The sequence below is a fragment of the Rhagoletis zephyria genome, unplaced genomic scaffold (assembly GCF_001687245.7).
Source record: "Rhagoletis zephyria isolate East Lansing unplaced genomic scaffold, Rhagoletis_zephyria_1.1 Rzeph_scaffold_06766, whole genome shotgun sequence".
NCBI classification, from domain to species: domain Eukaryota; kingdom Metazoa; phylum Arthropoda; class Insecta; order Diptera; family Tephritidae; genus Rhagoletis; species Rhagoletis zephyria.
This window is the reverse complement of record NW_016163849.1, coordinates 10,951-34,445: the sequence shown is the minus strand read 5'-3', so window position 1 is coordinate 34,445 and position 23,495 is coordinate 10,951. Positions and strand designations below refer to the sequence as shown.

The window sequence follows — 23,495 nt, the reverse complement described above, 5'->3', positions numbered from 1 at the left end:
AAACAACGGCGCTTTCAGTCATACGGGCCCTCTTCGAATGTTAGGACGTTGAAACGTGCGAGCGCGCGCCCATTCACATCCATTTAGCAATCGGATCGGTCCAATAAGCAGTGAGTCAGTGTGTGGAAAAAGTGAAAAAAGTTGCCGGATCAGTAGTTATTAACAGGTTTCCATTCCATTCGAGTGCTAAGTGCATTTCGCAGTCAAATGCAGTGGTGTGTCCCCATTGGGCTTTTGTGTGTTTTTGAGTGATCGTTTGCTTTTTCGCAATGCATCTACGCGCGTGGCATTCAAATTGGTGTGGTGTTTTGTGAAATTTTGTGTTTAGAAATACCAGCAACTGATGCGCAAATATTGCAAATAATTTGAAAAGTTGCCTATTTGGGTTGTAGCCTGTTTTTGGTGTTGTGTATGCGAGCCTAAAGCAAGAACAAAAACAAAAAAAAAAAACAAAAACGAACGTTGGAGGGTCAAATGAATGCACAAAAAAAAGTTCACAAAAAAGGCCGGGTTGCTGTAGCTGTATTGTCAAAGTAACCGTTTATCTGCAACCAGCAGCCAACAGCAGCTATCGCAATGGCAACAAAAAAATTCAACGGCCGAAAAGCTCCAAATATACAACACAAAAAAATGCAGTTGCTGTAATAGTTTTTGTGGACGCGCAGCGATGCAACAGCACTGAATAACCACCAAACATGATTACAAGCGAGTCTGACAGGCATACAAATGCGATTTTTATTTTTGATCCAGAGCCGTAGTCAGTCAGCATCATTCAATGAAGGGAACTAAGCGGTTTGGTTGCACTTATGCCAAAGGCGTTGAAGTGGTAGTACAGAAGTTATACCTTAAATCCCAGCAGGCTCTGATATCTGACTCTAAAATATTCGTGGTCCACACTTAAATGCAAAATAATTTTATTCGTCTCTAAATCCCTCGCTGACGTAACATTTTTAGAGGATTAAACAACAAAATTGGATATCCATTTTTTGTGCGCAATCGATTTATGTCAAAACATTATATATTTTAATACCCTTAACGGCATTAAGCAGCGAAAGGTGTGCACCGATAGGCCCTACCTTCGAACCTCTGTCATTTGTGTGCGGGAAATCTTTCGCAGGCGCGGCGACATGTGTTTATCGTCCCGCCTGTGACCGGCAATAAACAAAACCATTCTTATCAACCGCGCAACAATCTTAGTTCATAAAGTTAACGTCATATTTAATGGGAATTTGGAATCCACCGGGCGCTGCGGTGTAGTGGTTAGAAGTGCGCATTGTCATGCCTGTCACTGTCAGCGCCTGGGATCGCGCCCAGTTTCCAACAAAAGCAAAGAAAAAGTTATTTCTTATCGCGGTCGTCCCTCAGCAGATAGTGCTAAACCTCCTGCTGTATGCCTCTCCTCTTTGCGAGACAACATCAGGGCGCACGTCAGAATTCGGGGGAGAACCTCGGCCATACAATAACATGTTGTGTAACCGTCAGCCTATTAGCCTATTATTATTTATGGATTGCACCTGAGAATAGCTGCTACGGGATAAAAGGTCTTAAGTGTACTCGTAGTAAGGTATGCTTGCTTAAAAGGCGACTAAAATCCAATCGTGTGGCTCGGGAATTGGGAGTATGACATTTGGCGTAAAACAGTGGGAATGCATCCCTTACTTGTGGCATAGTAATAGATTCGGGGTACCTCAACCATCACACAAAGCAGTACTGAAGGAGAGGAAAATGGTCGCACCTCTGCACTCCTCTCCAAAGTCGGGGTCAGCATGAGTCGGGGTTATCCGCTAACGGTTTTCCAGAGATGGTAAGGGTCTACTTGTATTTTCACAGAAGTGAAGCGAAATGAGGTGAAAGTAGGCGGCGAAACGCAGGGGTTGCCCGCACTCGTCTATATTCTGCATCGCCCAAGGCATCAGTGGCCTCTTGCAGGACGAAGGAGCTTGAAAGAATGCTGATGACAGATGCAAAAGGAGTCCAGCAGCTTAGCCCTTACTGCCCGCCCTAATATTCTCTCGAAATTTGACAATGTCCCTCAAAAAGTCGTTATCGCTGAGCGCGAGTAAAAGAATGCCTGGCGAAAAGCCTCATCTGTGGTATGGAGCTCGGACGTCCCTTGAAATTAGATTAGATTTAGTTATATTGGCTGGCTTTATCCATGATCCGATGGATGTTTATTCCAATCCTTTATCTTAAAAAAAAACAGTTAGTTTGGTCTATTAAAGCGTTTTATATCGTGTAAACACCGCAGCTTACTCCTAACCTGACCAAGAGAGTGACAAAGGAAATACAAAATGCTCTAGATTTGTTCAACACCACGACAGCAGCGACATTAGCAATTTGTCGGAAAGGCCTTTTACCTCGCGTATGTTCTCATAATTAGGAAATTCAAATCGCAGAAGAGTCCGAACTCAGTTAATATTGAGAGTATTCCTTTAGTTTAGCTAGAAATTGAAAGAATTTCGACCTAAACCCGCTTCTTAAGAAGAGAATAAACTCTCGATAAGCAGATATTTAACCTTGCAAGTTCATCTGCTTCGCAGTTTGGCTGTCCAAAAAAATATTTATGCCTGCAGAAATCTGAGGAAATGAACCACAAAAAATTTAGTGCGACTCCAGTTGTTAGCAGATATTCCGCCCCCGGAACCTTATTAAATATTTCTCTAATATCTATGTAATGCAAATGCGCATAATAAAGTCTGGATGCTATCAAGTGCTGCTTTGAGTATATGTTGTCTTGTGGGCTTAAGTGAGGATTCAGGTTGGTAAAGATGCTATATGCTCTGCATCAACTACTATTCGATCCATGCAAGACATTGATGGAGCGTTGGTTAATGTAACGGTTGCTCTTCGTCTCATTTTGGGTAAAACATGTTTGCTACGCCCACCTCTGAACCATCCTACTGTTCCCTGGAGAAATTTCTTAATCGCTCTGCTTTCTTTGAAGAGTGTTACGTTATTCAATCCTTCGGTCAAACGTGTAGACTAGTAATACTTCTAGAGATCAAATCCTTCTTTTCATTTTCCTGTAATTTAAAAATTCACTGAGCTCAGAGATGCTCCATTTCCAGAAAATTGATGGAACTTAATTTTTACAAGCTTATTTACATAACTTGCTCTGTATGTATGTATGTATGTAAGTATTTTCGTCATGGGCAAATCTGGCAATCAATTTTCGACCAACTTCCCGATGACCTGGATACTTGAAACTTCACAATTGGCTCAGAACCCGATGACAATGCTATACAAAAGATGAGTTAATCCGATAGGTGGCGCAGGAGTTGAGAAATTTGGTAAAGCAGTATTTATGGTCCGATTTCGTACAAACTTAGATAGCTTTCTTTCAAAATATTAATTTTTTCTATTCCGTTATTTTTAATATTATAATCGTTAAGTGTATTTGATGCTTTAAATTACAAAATATTTTTTAACAAAATTTCTTGTCTTGAAATGCCCTCCTAAGCAGAAACCCTCCGTCAGCGTTGAAATGGATTACACTGTGACGGCTACCGTTGTTGCCATAGTAATTTTTCTATTGTAATCTTTGTTGTTATTGCTGCTGTTGGCCATTGTTACCTCTGCACTCGTGCATACGTAAATAAATAAATTTGCTACCTTTAAGCTTCGAAGCGATGAGCGCGACCGCGAGCACACAAAGGTAACTTCAACGCCTCGAATTGTTGAACATTTAGTTTGCGCGATGACGAAATGTGAAGCGATACAAAGCAAGCGAAAAAAGCTAGTAAATAAAAAAATAAATAAAAAATTAATACTCAAGCATACATACATGCATATGTACATACATATTTATATGCGCAAACCAACTATGGACGAGTGTAAATAAACCTTTTTGATAGGAACAAAAACCAGTATTAGTGAATCCGAAAATGAAAAAAAAATTAAAATAAAAAAATTAAATAAAGAACCTTGAAAATATAAAAAACGGTGCTTTAGTGTACGCTTGCGAGTGAAAAATGTCCAACACCAACTACCGACAATATTGCTTTCGCAACAAACTTTGCATTGTATTTTAGTATTAAAATACTCATCGTCTACGTCTACTCGTCGCTTTCAATAATTTCGTTTAGGAATTATTTAAGTCGCGCGCTGCCGCTTCAAGAAGCTGAGTGTTATAATTGTCATAATGAAAAGCTTGAAAATTACCGTTGTAACGCATAGCCGGAAAAACTGCATATTTTACCGCAACACCACCACCATAACCGCTGCGGAAAAGCTGCATACTAAATATCTTTGTATGTACGTCGCTTGACGGCTCGCTAGCTCGCTAGCTGGTTGGCGTGTTTTGTGTTTTTGTTATGTATGAAAAATGCGAAAAATTAACAAAAACGGCGCATAAAACCGATAGTGGTGAAGGCAATTTGCAAACAAATAAACAAGCAGTCAAACAAAAAAAAAGCCCACCTATTTACAAATGTACACAACAAAAAAAAAATTAATGAACGTTAAGTTCAGTGATCGTGTCTATGACGGCGGCAAAGCCGGCTTCCGCATTCGACACTAACAAAGGCACACTTGCTGGATTATATTTAAATCGAATCATTGTTTGTTGGCTACTATGCTTATTGTTGTTGTTGTTGTTAGTATTTTTTCGAATTTCAAGTTTTGTGCAGAGTAAAAAAGTTTGGGGCAAGCGTAACTACTATGCAAAGATATGCACATAAAGACATAAAATTTCACAGTTGCCAACTCAGTTCTACAATACATAATATTCGTTTTTAAATATATATATAAATGTTTACAATGTACACAAGTAAACATGAACTCATTCTAATACCTTAATTGGGTTAATTTTAATTGTAGCACAGCTTATCTAACTCCCACTTATCAGTTGAGCACCTATGCGTAGGTGGAAGGGCACTAGGGTGATCGGTCATCATTTTTAACATCGACTTTGTGTTCTTTTTTACATATTTTTCTTAATATATATTTAATGCTGAATCGGAGGGGCCGCGCTCCCTTGAACAACCTCTTCCCATTTACCTTAAAAGCAGCTACATTTGTAATGTATCCCCATTAGGGCGGGTCAATTTTTTTGAATATGCGCGTATAGCATAGCAGGATTCTACGTGTAATTGTAAGCAATTTTACCGAAGAAACCATGGGTCTAAAATAAATTTGGAGTTTGCTAAGTTAAGAAAATGGGTTTCGAAGAAAATTGGAAAATTTGCACTGTTGCTCCCTCTGGTGGAAGTTTTTAGAAAAAGATATGTGCAGAAATGGATTCCTCGTACCAAAAAACCCTCATAACATGTTTTTTTTTATAAAATTTAAGCATTTCTATACGACGCTACAGCAAAATGCTAAGAAACCTATTTTCACAATTTGGCAAACTCTAGCAAGTGAAAGGAAAGATCAATTAGGAATAAGTTTAAATACCCCTGCATAAGATCATTCCGAATGCCCAGACATTTTCCTCTATGTGCGACGTTGTCAGAGTAGTCGATATTCCGACATCTTCTCCTCTCCAGCTACTTTAGCCTATAGAACGCCATTTATGTAGGCGACCCTGCAAAATGGTTAGAGAACGTCCCCTTCTGGGTACCGCTACGAAAGTGCTATCGAGGATGAGGCAGGAGATAAGCCTAACTATACTCTCTACTCGACTCCGAGGCTGTTCAGGGCTTTTACTATCGCCTCGAGTAGCACATTATTAAAAATTCCCTCGATATCTTTGTTGTTCAAATATTCATCTAAAATTTAAACAATTTTATGCAAGGCAGGCTCCATTGATCTACACTTCATGTAGACGTACTGAAAGATCGTTCGGAAAAGGCGCTGAAAAAATTGTGCGACCGACGACCCTAGTAAGTATATAAATGTCTATAGATAACTTCGTTAGATTAGCTCCAACAAATATTTCCCATTCTCACTAAAATATACTTCACTCTTATAATGAGTTCATACACTACAACTTTTATCTTTGGTTTTGAGCAATACTTCTTACAAGCAGCATTAAAAAACGTAACTAAAGTAGTTTCCGACAAAGCAGCTAATAAAAGCTTAATTGTTAATTAACTTGCATTCAGACAGACTGGTAGAATAATTATAACAAAGCGAGCAAACAACAATTAAAATCAAAATATGTACTACTAAATAGTAAGACAACACAAATCGCAGACGCAACGAAGCTAAAAACAGTTTGAATTTAAAAGTGAAAATATTCGTACTAACTTGAAGGTGAACTTGTTCACTCAATAAGTCATAAAAGTGTTTAATTAATCAGCACCGTTTTTCTATTTTTTGTTTTTTTTTTTTTTGTTTATTTGTTGGCTATGATGAAAAGGGAAACTTCAATATGAAATTAAAAGCAACATCTTAGCATTGTGTTGCAACAGTCGTAAAAATCAATTGCGCAAATCGTTGTTTGTTAAAAGTGAATGAACATCTGCTTATTTAAGTGTTAGGTGCGAATTGTTGGTGCGAAAATCTACACATTTCCGCAGCAAAAATGGCAAAAATAGCTTTCAGCAAACGAATTGAGTTGAGCAGCTGTNTGACATGTGGTTTCAACAAGATGGCGCTACATGCCACACAGCTCGCGATTCTATGGCCATTTTGAGGGAAAACTTCGGAGAACAATTCATCTCAAGAAATGGACCGGTAAGTTGGCCACCAAGATCATGCGATTTGACGCCTTTAGACTATTTTTTGTGGGGCTACGTCAAGTCTAAAGTCTACAGAAATAAGCCAGCAACTATTCCAGCTTTGGAAGACAACATTTCCGAAGAAATTCGGGCTATTCCGGCCGAAATGCTCGAAAAAGTTGCCCAAAATTGGACTTTCCGAATGGACCACCTAAGACGCAGCCGCGGTCAACATTTAAATGAAATTATCTTCAAAAAGTAAATGTCATGGACCAATCTAACGTTTCAAATAAAGAACCGATGAGATTTTGCAAATTTTAAAAAAAAGTTATCAAGCTCTTAAAAAATCACCCGTTATATGTAGCTTGTGCTATAAAAAGCCGCAGACATAAGTTTACATAAAAATAATCGCAAAAATATATGAAAAGTATGTATGGTATATGAGCATGTGTATACTTATAAAGTTATTATAACCAGTGACCATGCACTTATTGAAGGGTTTTCTAAAATAATAATGACGATCATAAGCTAAACACTCTAGTCACCACAAGGTCAATAGCCTGCCTATACGACTATTATAGACACATATCATCAATAGCCAAATGAATAAATTTTAAGCTATAAAATAAATATTTGTATTTACTTGATGAGTAGGTAAAAGTTTAGACATGCGTACTACCACACGGCAAAACTCAGGTTCGATACGTTCCCACGACAGTCAGGTCTACTACAGAGGAACGACCCAGATTAATATCTGGCCAAGGAGTGTCACTCCAACATCACTCCTCTTTAGGGAATTTGTATGCTGTTACAACCAAAGCAACCCAGGTTCGAAACCTGGTACAAGCAATATTCAATAGCGGTTGGCCCTCGGTACGCAATAGCAAGTTCTTTTTGTTGTTGCTGTAACGGCTACTAAACCCTGCTAGGATCGGCTTGTCCAACAACGTTGTCATCAGCCTCGGCCAAAGGGAGGCCCAGGAAGTGTGCAACTTCCACTGGCTCTGTCCATAAGGACAGGGGCGTTAGCTGGAGCCGTTAGTCATGTGGCGAATTCCCGCATGCCGGGCCCCCATTGGGCACTTCGTCCACTTAGGTCGGTTGTGCGCCCAAACCGACACTCAGAGGTAGAGACCGACTCTCTGTGAAAGCCGTTTATGGCCTGTCGGTATGCAGTCCGGTCCAGAGGTTGTTTTATGAACTTCTGGACTTCGTCTGTCAGTTCGTATAGGTGGCTCCTGAGAGCCCTTCTGCAAGCAGGTGTTTATTCGAGTGTCCACGTCTCCCTACTAGGAACTGCTTACAGAGCATTGTGTTATGATTATTGATGGGAAGCATCTGGGCCTCGTCGTGTAGGTGGTGTTGAGGTGACATCAGAAGGCATCCAGTCGCTGTCCCGAGTGCCGTGTTTTGGCATTTCCTTCCGCTTGTGCTCATTCAACAAGATTTGGCGTTTGGTGAATATCTAGTCTATGGTAGACTTGATGATTTCAAAGCATTTTACATATTTGTTTTATTTTTATTTTTGAAAGTACACTTAGGCAACGAATTGGGGAACCGTTATGATATCACAACTTAAAGTTGGGTCCCTCCTCCTTGCCGAACCATTTTGTAACCTTGTTGGTAATACCTAGAAATGCTTACAAATACATACTGTAAATTAAAGGTTTCAGAAAACATTTTACTTTGCGCTATCTTGGAATGCAAAACAAACGAAAAAATAAATAAATTAAACCTGCACAATTTTGTTTCGTTGTTTAACTTGAAAATTGATTTCAAGTCATTACAAATGCACAAATACTTAAACTGGGTAGAGTGACTTCTGCAAAAATATCAGATTGCCAATGCTTTAACGATCCACGGAATGTATGCATGTACATTAGGGTGTATCACTACCCATACAAAAAACAAAAGGTACTGTTTTCCACCGGAATTATAAAATTCGATAGTATTTTAAGACTTCCGGCAAAATATTTCAGGAAAATATTAAAATTTACGTGAGCTAAAGCGATTTGAAAACACCACCAAATATCGGGTTTTTCATAAATTATTTTTTGAAGATATTTTTTTTTTTTATATCACCTAATATGACAGGCCGATAGCCTTTGTTGCTAGCACCTCTGCATTGTAATATAATTATTTATAAATATATTTCTTTTAAAAATAAATAAATGAGAGATATTGGAGATATTCTCAAATGAGTCAAGCGCATGCAAATCTTAATATTTTAGTCTTAGAGTATAAGTTTTTTAATTCCAGTAGAACCCTAACATGCATACATACATACATATGTACATTTGTATATATAATTAAATAGAAATAAAGGGTACATACATATATATATATCTGAAAGGCGAAAGTGTTGTTTAAAAAATGAGCAACAAAATATATCTGTACATTTATAAGCATAGATAGTAAAATAACTTACACCTTCTCGTCTGAGCAATAAATGTAAACATGCAACGACACTGCGTTGTTGCATTCGAAATTAATTGCAATTGCCACATTTATATTTATATATGTATGTACATTAGACTGCATCACCAAAAAAAGTTGCGGTTCTTCCGCCCTGATTACAAAATTTTAATATATTTGAAGATGTCCACCAAAATATTTCGGAACAAATATTAAGTTTTACGTGAGCTATTTTGATTCATAAAAAACTCCATTTTGGAGGTATTTTCAAATCGGTCCAGCTGATGTAAACCTTAATATTTTTTCGAAATATTTTGGTGGATGTCTTAAATTATAAATAGATTTTATAATTCCAATGAGAAACCAGTACCGATTTTATTTTTTTTTTGTATGGGGTGGTGATGCAGTCTAATGTACATACATGGATGAGCATAGACACAGGCGAGTTTAAAGTTGAAAAATAAAATATGAGTACGAAAATGCAAGCAAAAAATAATGAAAATGCAAATGGAAATGCCTTGACTGGCAGCAAGTCAAGTGAATGGATTCAACGGCAGTCATCGAATGCATTTCATGGTTTAAACAAAACTTCGAAAAAAACTTTGAAAATACGCAATTCAGTATAAACAATATGCATGCGCGTATGCACAAAAATAATGCCAGATAACCTATGGATTGCTAGTAGAAAAAGCTGAAAGAAAAAACAGTAAAAGCGCTGCTTAATTGACCACGCATAAGTGAAGACTTCGTCGGCATTCGATTTGCTTGTCAGGGAAATGTCAGAAACGTTGAGTTCATAATCTTATTTAACCTTGTAAATTGTTTTGCTTTTATTATTGCCAACGGCAGTGGAATGTCAACAGAAACAATAAATAATAAAATGACTTATGTACTTTGTATGTAGATTTACAAAAAAAAAACAGCTTAATGCCTTCACCGCCGCAGTCACAGAATCATTGTCATGCACGCACTTTTGGAGCATGACCGGTTTGGCTAGATAAAGATGTTTTCATTGCATAAAGGAGCAGTTAATTTTTCTTCTTTTGTTATTGCCTTCATATTCGTATATATACATACATATTTTTATGTAATAACTTTGTACCTGCGAAAAGAAAGAACGACTTTGATGCGTGAGCCATTGTCTTTTGTTTTTATATGCGGAATTCTTTTTATTTATTGCTGTCAATTGTTTCGCTTAGTTTTTTGTAATAGTAATTGAAATGTAGCCAAAGCCCAACTTGTCAAATTTGTTTCGGGGACAACCCGGTTTCGGTTTTGTGCCATCTTTAAAACCATATCAAAATTTCGAATTCTGTGATTGCTTTGAATTTTTCAGTTGACTGTACTTAGTCCAGGGCTACACCTAATAGGTTTTGCTACATTTTGTTTAAAGTGAAAGACTATTTTAAACATTTATTTATCTCTTAGTCTTTTGACTTGCTTGAATTACATAAAGTACAATGTGAATACATACAAACCTTTTAACTAAATTCTAGCTCTTATCTATTCTATACTATTTAATTATACAAAGAGAAGTCCCTTTTCTTTGTAACGGGTAATATCGAACGGCAAGTCGCAAGTGTCATGAAATTGTGTATATAAATAGCTTCCAGCAATCACTATGTCAAGGACAAAAAAAATTTGGTTTTCCCATTAAGTGTAGCATGGCGGATCTATTCGAAAAAAACGTATTTTTCGTCCGATGTGCTTGAAATTCAGTATGTAGGTAGCTTTTTGCCTAGATCATGAAATTTTGTACACAGGTGCTATTTAGCACAACTTAAAATATAGGATAGATTAAATCTCGATTAGACGAGGGGGCGTGGCACCTTCCATAAAAACGAAATTTTTCATACTGCATATCTCAGAAAATGTTTGTGATTGAGTACTGGAAATTTGGTATAGCTATATATAAAATCAACTCCATACTCATGGAGGAGGGCTGCCACCTGTTCAAAAAATCAGATTCAGCTTGAATTAAGGGAATTATTTATTTGAAAATTATACTAAAGAATGAATGGCAAGGGGCTTAAAAAAGTTGTAGTTTAAAAATATTTTGGAAAGGGTTGCCACCCAATTTTAAAAGCCAAATTTAAATTAATTATTTGCAAGCTATCTGAAAAAATTATATATGGCTGTCAAATGAAAGATTGCTAAGAAACCTTCAGATTGAACATTTAGAATATTACTGAGGCGTTTTACATGGGTTGCCACCTGTTTAAAAATTAAATTCAATTATTTTAAATGAATTACTACAATATGGGTATCAATAGAAAGGTTTTTGTTGAGGGTTTTAATTCTAAACTACATGTAGGAGGGTTGCTACCTGTTTAAAAAATCAAATGGTTTTTGAAGTAAAGGGAATTTGGTAATTGGAATATGTATCACAATATGGATGTCAGAAGAAAGGGATTTAATAGGGTTTTAGTTGGAAAATATTTCGAGGAGGGTTGCCACCTCTTTTAAAAGTCGAGTTTACATTAGAAATGTTCAGCTTGAATATGAAGAATTTTCTAAGGTATTTGAGGAGGATTGCCACCTTTTTGAAATCTAAATTCGAATACAATTACATATATTATAAGTTAAATGAGTTATTACAATCTAGGTTTTAATCGAAAGAGTTTATTTATAAGCAACATATGTATAGCAGGGTTTCCACATGTTTAAAAATTCAAATTCAATTTGAATTATAGGAATTAACTGTTTAAAAAGGCAAATTCAAACTTTTCAATCATTTCAATGAATTAATACAATATTGTATCAATCGAAATAAAATGAAATGAAATTAAAAAAAGCAACTGCTTAGTTTTATTCATGAGGCCCAGTGTGTCGTTGTTTGATGCCCATTCAACGGCTCCTTTCATTAGATATTCGACTACTGAGTGTAACGTAAATCCCTCTTCAAGTGTTTATCTCAATTGGTATATCTGCCGATTAAATTGAATGCACTCAAAAAGTACACGGTGAACGTCTTCTTCCACGCCATTTCCATTAAGCCAAAACTTTAAGAAAAGATGACAAGAAATTTGATTAGTAATTTCCAAAAACTATTTTGTACTCGACCAGCAAATTGCATAGATGAAATATACATCTGTATACATACATATGTAGGTACCTATATTTGCATCAATAGTAATCAAAAAATATGAACACCGTTACATGATGCCGATATTAATTCCGTTTCAAGCGCTGATATCATTAAAAAAATTTTGGAAAGTACAATCAGAAAAGAACTTGGTTGAAAATCCGGTTAAAGCACACACACATACATATACCTACATATGTAAGCGCATTATATATATGTACTATGTACGTACATAGATAAGTTCGTGTACATACATATGTACGTATACTGTATATTGTATTATGTATTTATTTTGGTCCGGCATTTGGAAAGACCAAGCCGAAAATGATCCCACTCAAGAAGTAGACAAGTGTGTAAGGCAAAGAAACAAAAGCTCAAGCTACGTTTTTTATATAAGTAGGTATGTATGTACATTCTATGTAAGTTTGTATTCATGTATATGTATGTATGCATTTACGATTGGATGTGTCCATATAATTTTGCATGCGTGATGAAATTATCCCATAAAACCACTGTTGCTGGTAAAACTCTTGTCTTTTTGTAAACACACACACACACACACACACACACAGATGCATATAATAATTCTTTTACGCCCGTATTGAAGTTTTAACCAAGTAAAATAAAAACAAAAAAAAAAAACTAGCCAGCAGCTCAACTTGGTGTCGATATTTTGAACCGGTCTATTGCTCACCTGTATGGCAATGACCAACTCTCTCCCTTCTTCCTCTGCTATGAACATTGTCTTGGAACAGTCTAGCGCCATTTCGGGCTTTGACGCAACTTAGTGGTTTTGCTGAAAATTATTGCTTTATTTTTATTTTTTTTTTTGGTTTAATGCTGCTTCCAGCTTCACGGCTCTTTTTGCAAAGGTGATTTTTTAGTTGTTGTTGATTCCCAGGTAAAATGTTCTCGTTTTTACGCTCATGAGCTAAGTATATTTAGCAACATTTAACAAATCTTTGTCTTTTGTACCCAATTACGCTTGTGTAGAAAACCATAAACGCATGCAAACTTGGCAACATTTAGTTTTAATTAAGCCACTGTTTTAAATATAAATAATAAATAAACCAGCGTAATGTAATAACTGTGCAATCATGTATGTATGTACTTATTACACCTGCTAACATGAGTTTGTACACATGGACAAAATACAAATCGCTGCTAATAAGCATGTAAATCTGCATGTGCTTATGTACATATTTATATACATACATACATATATGCTTACTAACATAATAATTATTTTAATAACGCTTGTAGCCTTGACAGTTTCATAGCGTGGCTACACCCAGCGCACTACGAGAGTTTTACAGCGAATTTCTTTCTAAGATAGTTGAAAGCCTTTGGTAAGGCGATTGAATGACAGTAGGCAAGATAGTTTGAAAGTTTTTTTTTTTTAATTATGGCACCATAGTCTTACAAAAAGAAAAGCTTCCTTGTCAACTTTCATTGTGAATGGCGTGCCATACGAGAGATAGGAGTTCAAGGTTTAGGGAAGCGGATTTTTTTTCTTCTTAATTGATTTTTTTTTTCTTTTACTATAATTTTCTTTTATTTTTTAGATTTTATTGTTTGTATTGTCTAATGTTCATAGAAATTGGATCTAATTTTTAAAACTTATATTTATTCGTTTTTTAATTAATTTTTTAGTTCTTTTTTAAATTAGTTCTGTTTTATTTGTTAGATTTTTTGTTTTAAAAAGGAAATTTTTGGATGTCATTTAGTTTTTAGTAACTCCTTTTTAATTTAACTTTAGTTTTCTAATTATATTATTTCAAAAAGTAAACATATATTTTTTGTAGTTTCTTATGGAATTTGGAATTTTTTTAAATGCTTTTTATTTTAAATTTTTAGATTTTATTGTTTAAAAAAACTATTTTCTTTTTAATTGGATTTAATTTTCAAACCAAATTTTTTTCGTTTTTTAATAAATTTTTAGTGCTTTATTAAATTGTTTTCTTTTTTTTTTCTTTTCGAATTATATTATTTCAGATAGTAAACATAAATATTTTTTTAGTTTCACAAGGAATTTGGAATTTTTTTATTACATTCTTTTTATTTAAAATTTTTAATAAGTAAACATATATCTTTTTTTAATTTCACAAGGAATTTGAATTTTTTTTAGATTTTCTCGTTTAAAAAAAAATTAATTTTTGTTATTTATGGCCTTGTAACAATTATATTCAACAATTTTATTGAGCTTAAGGCCGTTTTTTAAGAAAATTTTTAGTGAAAAAACCACAATTTACATTTTTGGTAGAAGCTATAGCTATTTCGGAGATCACCACGTCTCCTCATCAGACTTCTTCAACTGGGCTTCGATCCAACGGCTTCAAGCTCCATAAAATTGTTGAATATAAGTTAAAAAAATGTGTTTTATTTAATCTGATTTTTAAAAACTTAGCTTACTAATACTTTCTTTTTTAAGATAATTTTAATTATTATTTTTTTAATCAAATTAACAGAACTTAATAAAAGAAGGAAGGTTGTCAATTCATCGGAATATTTTTTGTCTGTTTTATTACCGGATAACTTTGAGCCACGTGTTTTCTATAATTCTTGTATCGGAAAGTTGGTACCTGGAGGGTGGTCCCATACTAATGTGGCTTAGTTCATTAGATTATGAAGAAATTAACGGTACTCCAAACTTTTTATATGAGCTTTGAAGTCGGTTGTATTTTTTTGCTTAAAAATTACTTGTTTTTAGTTTAAACGGTTTTAAAAAGAAATATATACCTACATTTATACATTAGGGCGGGTCAATTTTTTTGTATTATGCGCGTATAGCACAGAAGGATTCTACGCGTAATTCTAAGCAAATTTGCCGAAGAAACCATGGGTCTAAAATTAATTTAGAGTTTGCAAAATTGCGAAAATGGGTTTCAAAGAAAATGTGAAAATATTCACTGTTGCGCCCTCTGGTGGATGTTTTAAGAAAAATTTATGAATAAAAATAGAAGAACACCCAGTTTTACAATCAAATCAATATCGATTGCATGCCAATCCAGCTTGTATGCTAATTTTAGCATAAAAAAAAAATAGTTTCGATTGACCGACGGTCCGGCACCAAAACGGCAATAACGCAAATGCTGATTACATATTAATACGCAATTAATGTGAACTAAATTAATGCTAAATTGCTTTGGCCTAGACATAACTAACTATCGGCTTTTATGTAGCTGATGCGATAATAGCTAAATATCATATTTTTTTTTTCCTTTTGGAATTGTTATGCAAAGTAAATAATCGCCAAATACATGGAGCACAAGGGTTATTAAAAATTGTTTACGCATAATTTCTTAAATGCATTTTTCGTGTTTTTTTTGTTGAAAGTGGGTTGAGAAATGATGTTTGTGCAATCATTTGTGTTATTAATTATTTCGTTTTGAAATAATATATTTTTTAAACGAGTTTACTTAGAGTTACAAAATTACAATGCATTTGTGGTTTTAAAACATTGCTAAAGACTACGAGTTGATACTAATTTAATAATTCGTATAATATTTTTATTCAAAATTTTTTTTATCAAACATGCATCTAGATGCTCTAGGAACATTTGGGCATAAAAACGAAAATTTTGAAAAAGGCCCCTTACGCGTTTTTGGCGGTTGAGACACGATAATTATGTATATTACGCATTAGGGTGATCAACTATTCAATAGTTCACCTCGATTTTTTTTATTGTTGAGGATTTTCATGAAACAATGGGCATAATTTTATATAGGAGAAAAAGATTGGACAGAATAAAGATAAATATTTTGCATAACATTACAATCTGAGAATACATCTGCAAAAAATGCATAGGTTTAAGGTTATGGAGATCACATTTTTGAAGTGAAAATAAAGCCAAAGTTTTTATATATTCGTACTTTGCATAGAGAGCTTAACGGGAACCGTGATTTTGAAGAAAGTCTATAGGCAATGAACAGCATTCGTGCTTCTCACCCTTGAAAAAACGATGTACATATATTCGATTTGGTTACATCTATTTTGAAAAACTACCGATCACCCTAATTCCTAAAGTATAAAAAAAGTAGAAAAACGCCTGTGCGTTGAAACGAAAAAGTGTTACACACTGAGTTGGCAATTGATTTTAATTGAGAAATATTGTCGGTTTAACCAATTGAACTTTTCGCGTCAGACAGAACCTACTGAGCGTGCACTTTCTTTCGTATAAGTGAGTGTAAATGCGAAGAATTACATAAATTGTAGTCATATGTAGATATTTATGTATAAGTATGAATGCAAGTACAGCTAAGGCGCAAAAAGTCTTGAGCTTAAACGCGGAGAGGATGCCAAAGAGGAGTTCAATTGACCCGGATTGGCCTGCATAAATACTTGCAAACGTGCATGTTAGGGTGGAGCGAAAAAAAAAATATATTTCGATTTCGGAATTCTAAGAGTGCGTAAAAGTTGCGTAACATGATCACATTGAACCGTTTTAAACCAAGAGCCTTCATGTTTCGAAAAATCTTTTAAATTATGGTACTTGTATACTTTTTTTCAAGATTTTTGATGGTGTTACGCATGTTTTCCATAAAAAAAAAATCGAACATAATTTGTATGGAAAAACTGCGTGACACTTCCAAGAAAAAAAATGTAAAAAAAAACTCCGCATACTACTACTAAAAATATTTCAAGATAATCTTGAAAAAAAAATATAAAATAACCAAAACTTGAAAGATTTTTCGAAACTTGGTCATAAAAAATTTCCAAAAATTTCTAAAATTTTCCGCACTATTAGAATTTTGGAATTGAAAAAAAATTTTTTTTCGCTCCACTCTAATGCAAAATGCTTTTATCACTATGTACTTTGAACAAACCAAAACCTATCCTCAAACAAAATGTGCAATCGGCAGGAAAATTCGATACTAAAACAGAATTAATTTAATAGCAAACAATATTTGAAAACAAAAAATCGAACAATCTTAATTAAAATAAGTAAGTGCATATAAAATGAACACAGTTATAAAATGAGTGCAACAATGCAGCCGAATGACAGCCAGAGTGAAAGCAATTGCAATACATTGCGCACGCTGCCGCGTAAGCGTCGACCACGTGCTGTCGGTGAAGTTTACATTACTTGTCCAGCCAGTCAGTTGTATCTGAATAGCACCATTAGCGAGCATAATGACATCAGTGAACCTATATATCAAAATACAACGGCAGAAGCTGAGCAGGAAGCGATCAGGCGGAGAGATCGTTGCGGTCGCCTTTCGTTTGTGCGCGCCACCGTTGATGAGGCGCGCTGTACAGATGGCGCGCGTCAAACGATGACTGTGAGCACCTTTATAGGTTGGTTCCACAAATGAGGTTTTGGCTACAAATAAGAAAATAAAATTTTAAATTTTAAGGAATTTCTAATAACTTACTTTGTAACAAAAACTGCATAACGTTTTTTTTTTCATTTTTTTCCCTCTTTCACGCAGATGACTCCGATCACTATTATGAGACATTGTCGCCTTTGGGAAATAAACGGCACTCCACGCTGCCAGCGCAAGGCTCGAATAACCAACTGCGGTTCAGTCAAGACTTACCCTATCTGGCGAAGAATGGCTCGCAGCGTGGTAAACAATACTCGGCTTCCATGCATGGTCTGGGCACTTTAGCGACATCCGACGATTATGACTCCTTCGACACGGATACCGATGATATCTATGAGGTGGATGAGAATACAAAGAATGTGAGTAGACACAATTATATTATATAATGTACAACAAGTTTGATCACTAGCCCGCTACTCTCCTAACTTTGCTATATCAAGTTCCTCCATACTTGTTTTTTCAATTCCAGTAAAATTCCTCCACTGTCACCATTTCTTTGCTCTTTACTAATCCGTCGTTTTTCTCCTCCCCAACAGCATGACAGCGGCGTGGATATACGCAATGTGAAACTTCCTGATCCACCCCCTGCCACAAATCAAGTATACGCCATTGTACGCAAGCTCAAGAATTTCATCTCTAGTAAGAAGTCTACGGGCGCACATTCTAAGTACGGCGACAGTCAGCAAAAGCTCTACGAAAACTCCACCCAATTCTATGTGAGTGGTAATATTTATGAAAATACACCAAAGACTAAATCCAAGCCACAAAAAGATGTAAAAAAGACGACCACACCCTCACAAGATCAAGATCTATATGAAAACACCGAGTTCCATAGTCCGCCCGCGATCGCCGCAGAGGGCAAACAGCTTAGCGCTTCGGAAAAACATTTAAATAGTCCAACGGATGTTAGAGCCGACACGTCTAACACCAGCACCACATTGCGTTCCAAGTCCAAGTCGGTCAAGAGTTTCAAGTCACGTTTGCGAAAAAGTCTAGTCGGTTCCACTTTTGATATGAAAAATTTATCGACGTTGGCGCCTACACGTAGCACATTTTACATTGAAGATCCCACCTACGGTGGTTCGGGCGAGTTAGATTCAGGTTTTTCTGAGAAAGCCTCGTCCGGAGATCTTCCCACGGCACCCATAATACCTACACCCGATTCACAAAAATTCTCTACGGTTGCGCGTAAGGCGAAAAAGGAGGCGAAGACGTCTAATTCGCAGCGGCGGCGCACCACGATTGGTATACGTCCGCAGGATCCACCACCGCCGCCACCCGTCGCTTCTTCGACCACGTCTTGGTATGCCGAGTGTGGCGTGTTCAAAAATGGCACAACCGGTATGCTGCAGGAGTCGGAGATTTCGTTGAACGATAGTAAGACGAGTCAGAGTGGTTCCTCGATTTTCAATGGAAATTCTTGGTACACCGAAGCGGGTTTATATCAGACCAGCGGCGTATCTGTGGCCAGCTCGAGCGGCAGTTCAGGCGTTTCAACTGGTAATGAGGGCACGCTAGGCGATGATCTGCCACACAGCATGTTCCAGAATGAGCCGCTCTATCAGATCTACAGCGCCGCTAAGCTGGAGGTAAGTTGCTTGAATAAGCCTACCATTTTTGTATTAAAATATCAAACGTTATTTGCAGTCTATAACGCGCGACATGGAGGGACATGACAGCTCGACGGATGGTTATGAGGAGATCGGGCAGAATAGTACAAATAGCGATGCGCGCGCGAGTGTTCAAAAACATCAACGACCCAGCGCTTTCCAGCTAATCGAGCCAAAGAATGGGCCATCACGTACGTTGTGGAGCGAGATACCGGAGGTTATCAGTTCGTGTATTTTGGGTGAGTGGTGTATTGCTATTTGTGCATTCATTGCAACTAACTAACTTCATTGCCATTCGCAGCCACTTTGACGCCGCGTGAACGCAGCCTGCAGGAGGCGAAATTCGAAATTATCACCTCCGAAGCGAGTTATCTGAAATCGCTGAACTTGCTGCGTAGTCATTTTATGAATCATCCTATATTTCGCGACACAAATGTGGTGAGCGCGCGTGATCGCAAAGCTTTGTTTGCCTACATTGTGCCCGTGCATGAATGCTCCGAGAAGCTGCTCACTGCAATGGAGTCCTGTTGGCAAGATAACATTATGCTCATCGGTTTGAGTAGACGCATCTTCGCGGTCGCTGAAAAATATTTCCATGTGTACATCTCATTTTGCGAACACCAAGGTCGTATGGATAGAACATTGCGACGACTGAAGGAGAGTCGCGGCATTTTTGCGCAAAATCTGCATCTCCTTGAAACGAGTCCAACCTGCTGTGGCCTAAATCTGCATTCTTTTCTTATGCTGCCAATGCAACGTATCACCCGTCTTCCGCTACTCATTGATGCCGTTTTCAGCAAAGTCAGCCCCAACGATGACGAATACGAAAACTGGAAGATGACGCTAGCCATTATGAATAAGATTGTAACACAGTGCAATGAAGCCNGTTTTCAGCAAAGTCAGTCCCAACGATGACGAATACGAAAACTGGAAGATGACGCTAGCCATTATGAATAAGATTGTGACACAGTGCAATGAAGCTGCTAATCGCTGTGAGCAGGCGTACGAGATCGAACGTATAGCGCGACAGCTGGAATTTCCTTCAACGATACGCGCATTAGCTATAGCGCCAATGGGTATACCTGCATCCGGTTCAAAGCCACGGTTCCTAGTGAAGCGTGGTGAGTTGACGCATTTCATTTGGCGTGGGGACGATATTAAACTTACGTTTGGCAAGAAGTTCTCCAAAGTGGCAATATATGCCTTCCTCTTCTCCGATTTGCTCGTACTAACGAAGCGCAAAGGCGAGGAACAATACGCAGTCTTCGACTATTGCCCACGCAACATGTTGACCATCTCCTCCGGTGATCTGCGGGACATTAGCCAGACGCACAAAAATCTAATACTGATGACCTTGCTGGAGAATCACGAACGCAAGACTGTGGAGCTAGTAAGTCGCTGACACCAGAGCATTAAAATCATTAATTGCATATAAACCTTTTTGTGTGTGTTCGACAGGTCCTTTCTTGCCCATCAGTTTCCGAACAGGAACGTTGGTTGCAAGCAGTTCGACCACCCGAGCCAGAGACGCCTGGCGAAAAGCTTTACGCGCCCTGGGATTGTCCGCAGGTGATAACGAAGCACGCATACGAGACGAGAGAACCAGACGCGCTGAGCCTGGAGGTGGGTGATGTGGTGAATGTGACGCGGAAACTGCCAGACGGTAAGTGGGAATGGAATTATAGTCAATCTAATGAGTTTATTTTTAACGGTTGCCCCTTTCTAGGCTGGTATCAGGGTGAGCGCATACGTGATGGCGTTATCGGTTGGTTCCCAGGCAGTTATACGGAAGAGGTGAATTCAGCGCATGTGCGCGCACGCAATTTGAAGCAACGCCAACGGTTGCTCACATTCACAGCCACATATCTCGAGTCGCAGAAGCGCAAGTAGGTGATCAATTTTGGTGAAGATACTACATATAGTTAGTTCGCATAGTATCTCAAGGCGTTCGTCGTGGTCATAAATTGGTTTTTACAAAACTGGGCGTGCAAAGGATGTGTTTGTGCCTTTTAAATTTATATATATACATTTATTAGAAAATATTTTTTACGTATATTTAAGGGTTAAAGTTGTAACATACATATACAAGTATGACTTTTTAACCAATAATATGAAAATAATGGACCAAATTTCGTTGTCTAAAAATTCTATAAAATATTTATTAAAAAATGTGATAAAAATATGAATACGCCTATGAAAGTGTACATAAAAGTTGGTTGTTATAAGAAAAATTATTATTTTTATTTTATAAGGTAAGATGAAAAAGTAAAGTTTGGTGAATATAACTTGTAACGGAGTATCTTGTGCGTTAAATTGAACGTTTTAAATACTTTGTTAAAAATATCTTTAATCCGATAGAAATTAATGTAGATACTATAAATTATTATTAATTAAATTTATAGGAGGATAAACCTAACTCTAAGAACTTGATTTAAAATCTTACATGACTATTGAGAAATATATATAAATAAATCTCCACATCTTCATGATATATGTATGTATGTAACTAAATACGATTAAACATAGATACGCTTTTTTTCTTCTTTCTGTATAATATGAATTTACTGGGCATTTCTTGCAACTGTTTTTCAACTCAGCCCAGTCTTTCGAAATACAAGAGTCTTTCGGAAGATCTGCAAACGATGTATTTTACCAATAAGAAAATTAAAATCATAAAAACGGTAAAAAAATATATTTTTATAAACAAAAAAATTTTAAAATAAAAAAAATTTTATTTAAAAAGTATGTACATATGTACAAATAATTTAAAAAAGAAAATATATATGAAATAATCTCTAGAATTTTCTAAAAAATAAACAGCCTCATTGCGTAAGCCGTAAATTACGCTAAATTGTACGACTCGACAACATTGGCATTGTCTACTTTCGTGCTGAAATAAGTAACGAAGAAAATCGTCGAAAACTATGCAGTGCTGCCAAGTTTTCCCATTTTAATACACTTGTCGACCCGAAATTTTAGGCAATGACATGAAATTTTATAAACGATTCGACTCTCGAAAAACGACTTGAACACAACTCTCGCAATGAGGCTGAAAATTTTCTTTTTGAAATAATACATTCTAAAAATTTGGCGAAAACTAAATAAAAAATAAATAAAATAAAAAATAAAAGATAAAAAAATTAAATAATTCTTCAAAAATTATATAACATTAAAAAAATATATACATCTTAAAAAATTTTTAATTAAAATAAAATTAAATTTAAAAAATATATGTACATATATAAATAAATTAAAAAAGAAAATATAAACGAAATAAGCTCCTAGAAATGAACTGAAATTAAAAAAGTAATTTTCTAATAAATAAAATTTTCTTTTTGAAATAATATAGTGTAAAAATTAAACGAAAATTAAATAACAAAAAAGAAATAGAAATAAAAACTAAATAATTCCTCAAAAATTATATAAAATTTAAAAATATATATTTCTTTTTAAAACAAAATGTGTAAATTTAAATAATTACAAAAATAAAACAAATTTTCTAAAGTTAAATCACACTAAAAAAACTCAAAAAAAAGAAATTAAAAATAAAAAGAAAAATAAAATAAATTTCTAAACACAAAAAATTTAAATGAATGATTCTGCGGAAGACTTACGGGCCTTTGCGCGTTGGCAACAGCTAGTACCCCTGATGAAGGAACGGTAAGCCATTCTCACGACAACCGTTTCTACGTACTGGAAGGATTCGGGTTTTACCCGACCAATCGCGGAAAAACAATATAACCCTGTTCAGATCAGTGAAATCTCCCAATAGTTATACGTCCATAGGGCAACACCTAGCAGCAAGGCTGCTCTGCAACCCCGAACCAGAAACTTATTTCCGCTGCATATGCCGGAGAAAACTATGCCCAAACTCTAGTTTAGTTAAGTTCAACACCTGCAACGGATGGAGTTACTTAAAGACTTGCTCAGGTCTTAGAACACATAGGGAGAGGACCGAATCATCTGTGGCCCCATGTGGCTCAAGCCATACAGCAAATTCTGCTTCCACGGCTCACCGGAGCACACCCGACCAACATGACTCCAATACCCCCACACCCCAAAGCAGCTCTAACTTATCACGATCAGTCTCCCAAGGCACATGAAGATACTACACTTCAATAGCAACGGACTGCAGGTCAAGGTCGAGAAGGTAACCATCTTCATGGTTGAGCTGCGCCGGCTACAGTGTGCAACATCGCGATTGCGATGAGATAATGGTAAAGGTTTAGCAAATTTATCACTGCTGTTGCTGCCAATTTATTTCCGCTGGATTTATTGCGGAAACCCGCCCAAATTTCCCAGCTGAAGCGGCTATTCTACCAGAAAAGCGTACCCACCTTCGTCAGGTCGATTCCGGCCAATCATCTGGCATCTCAAATCGGAGATGCGGCAACTGGTAAACCAACACAAGCGAAAGAAGTGAGGTGTACCTGAAGACTTGAAATGTAACCTCTGG

General features: G+C 36.4%; 1 protein-coding gene across 5 annotated transcripts; it reads left to right on the top strand.

Annotated features, from left to right (window-relative positions):
• Positions 1-19: 19 nt before the first annotated feature.
• Exn (Ephexin) lies at positions 20-21,564 on the top strand. 5 transcript variants are annotated; one of them, XM_017629414.1, is made up of 9 exons: positions 20-110; positions 17,000-17,400; positions 17,535-17,788; positions 17,966-19,018; positions 19,077-19,278; positions 19,341-19,840; positions 19,938-20,429; positions 20,498-20,702; positions 20,766-21,564. In XM_017629414.1, the coding sequence occupies exons 2-9, from the start codon at positions 17,079-17,081 to the stop codon at positions 20,927-20,929; spliced, it is 3,192 nt and encodes a 1,063-aa protein (XP_017484903.1). In that variant the 5' UTR covers positions 20-110; positions 17,000-17,078; the 3' UTR covers positions 20,930-21,564. The 5 variants fall into 5 exon arrangements, with proteins under 5 accessions (XP_017484903.1, XP_017484901.1, XP_017484902.1 ...); XM_017629412.1 differs by having other exon boundaries at positions 16,965-17,400; XM_017629413.1 differs by having other exon boundaries at positions 20-114; positions 16,965-17,400.
• The last annotated feature ends 1,931 nt before the right edge of the window (positions 21,565-23,495 follow it).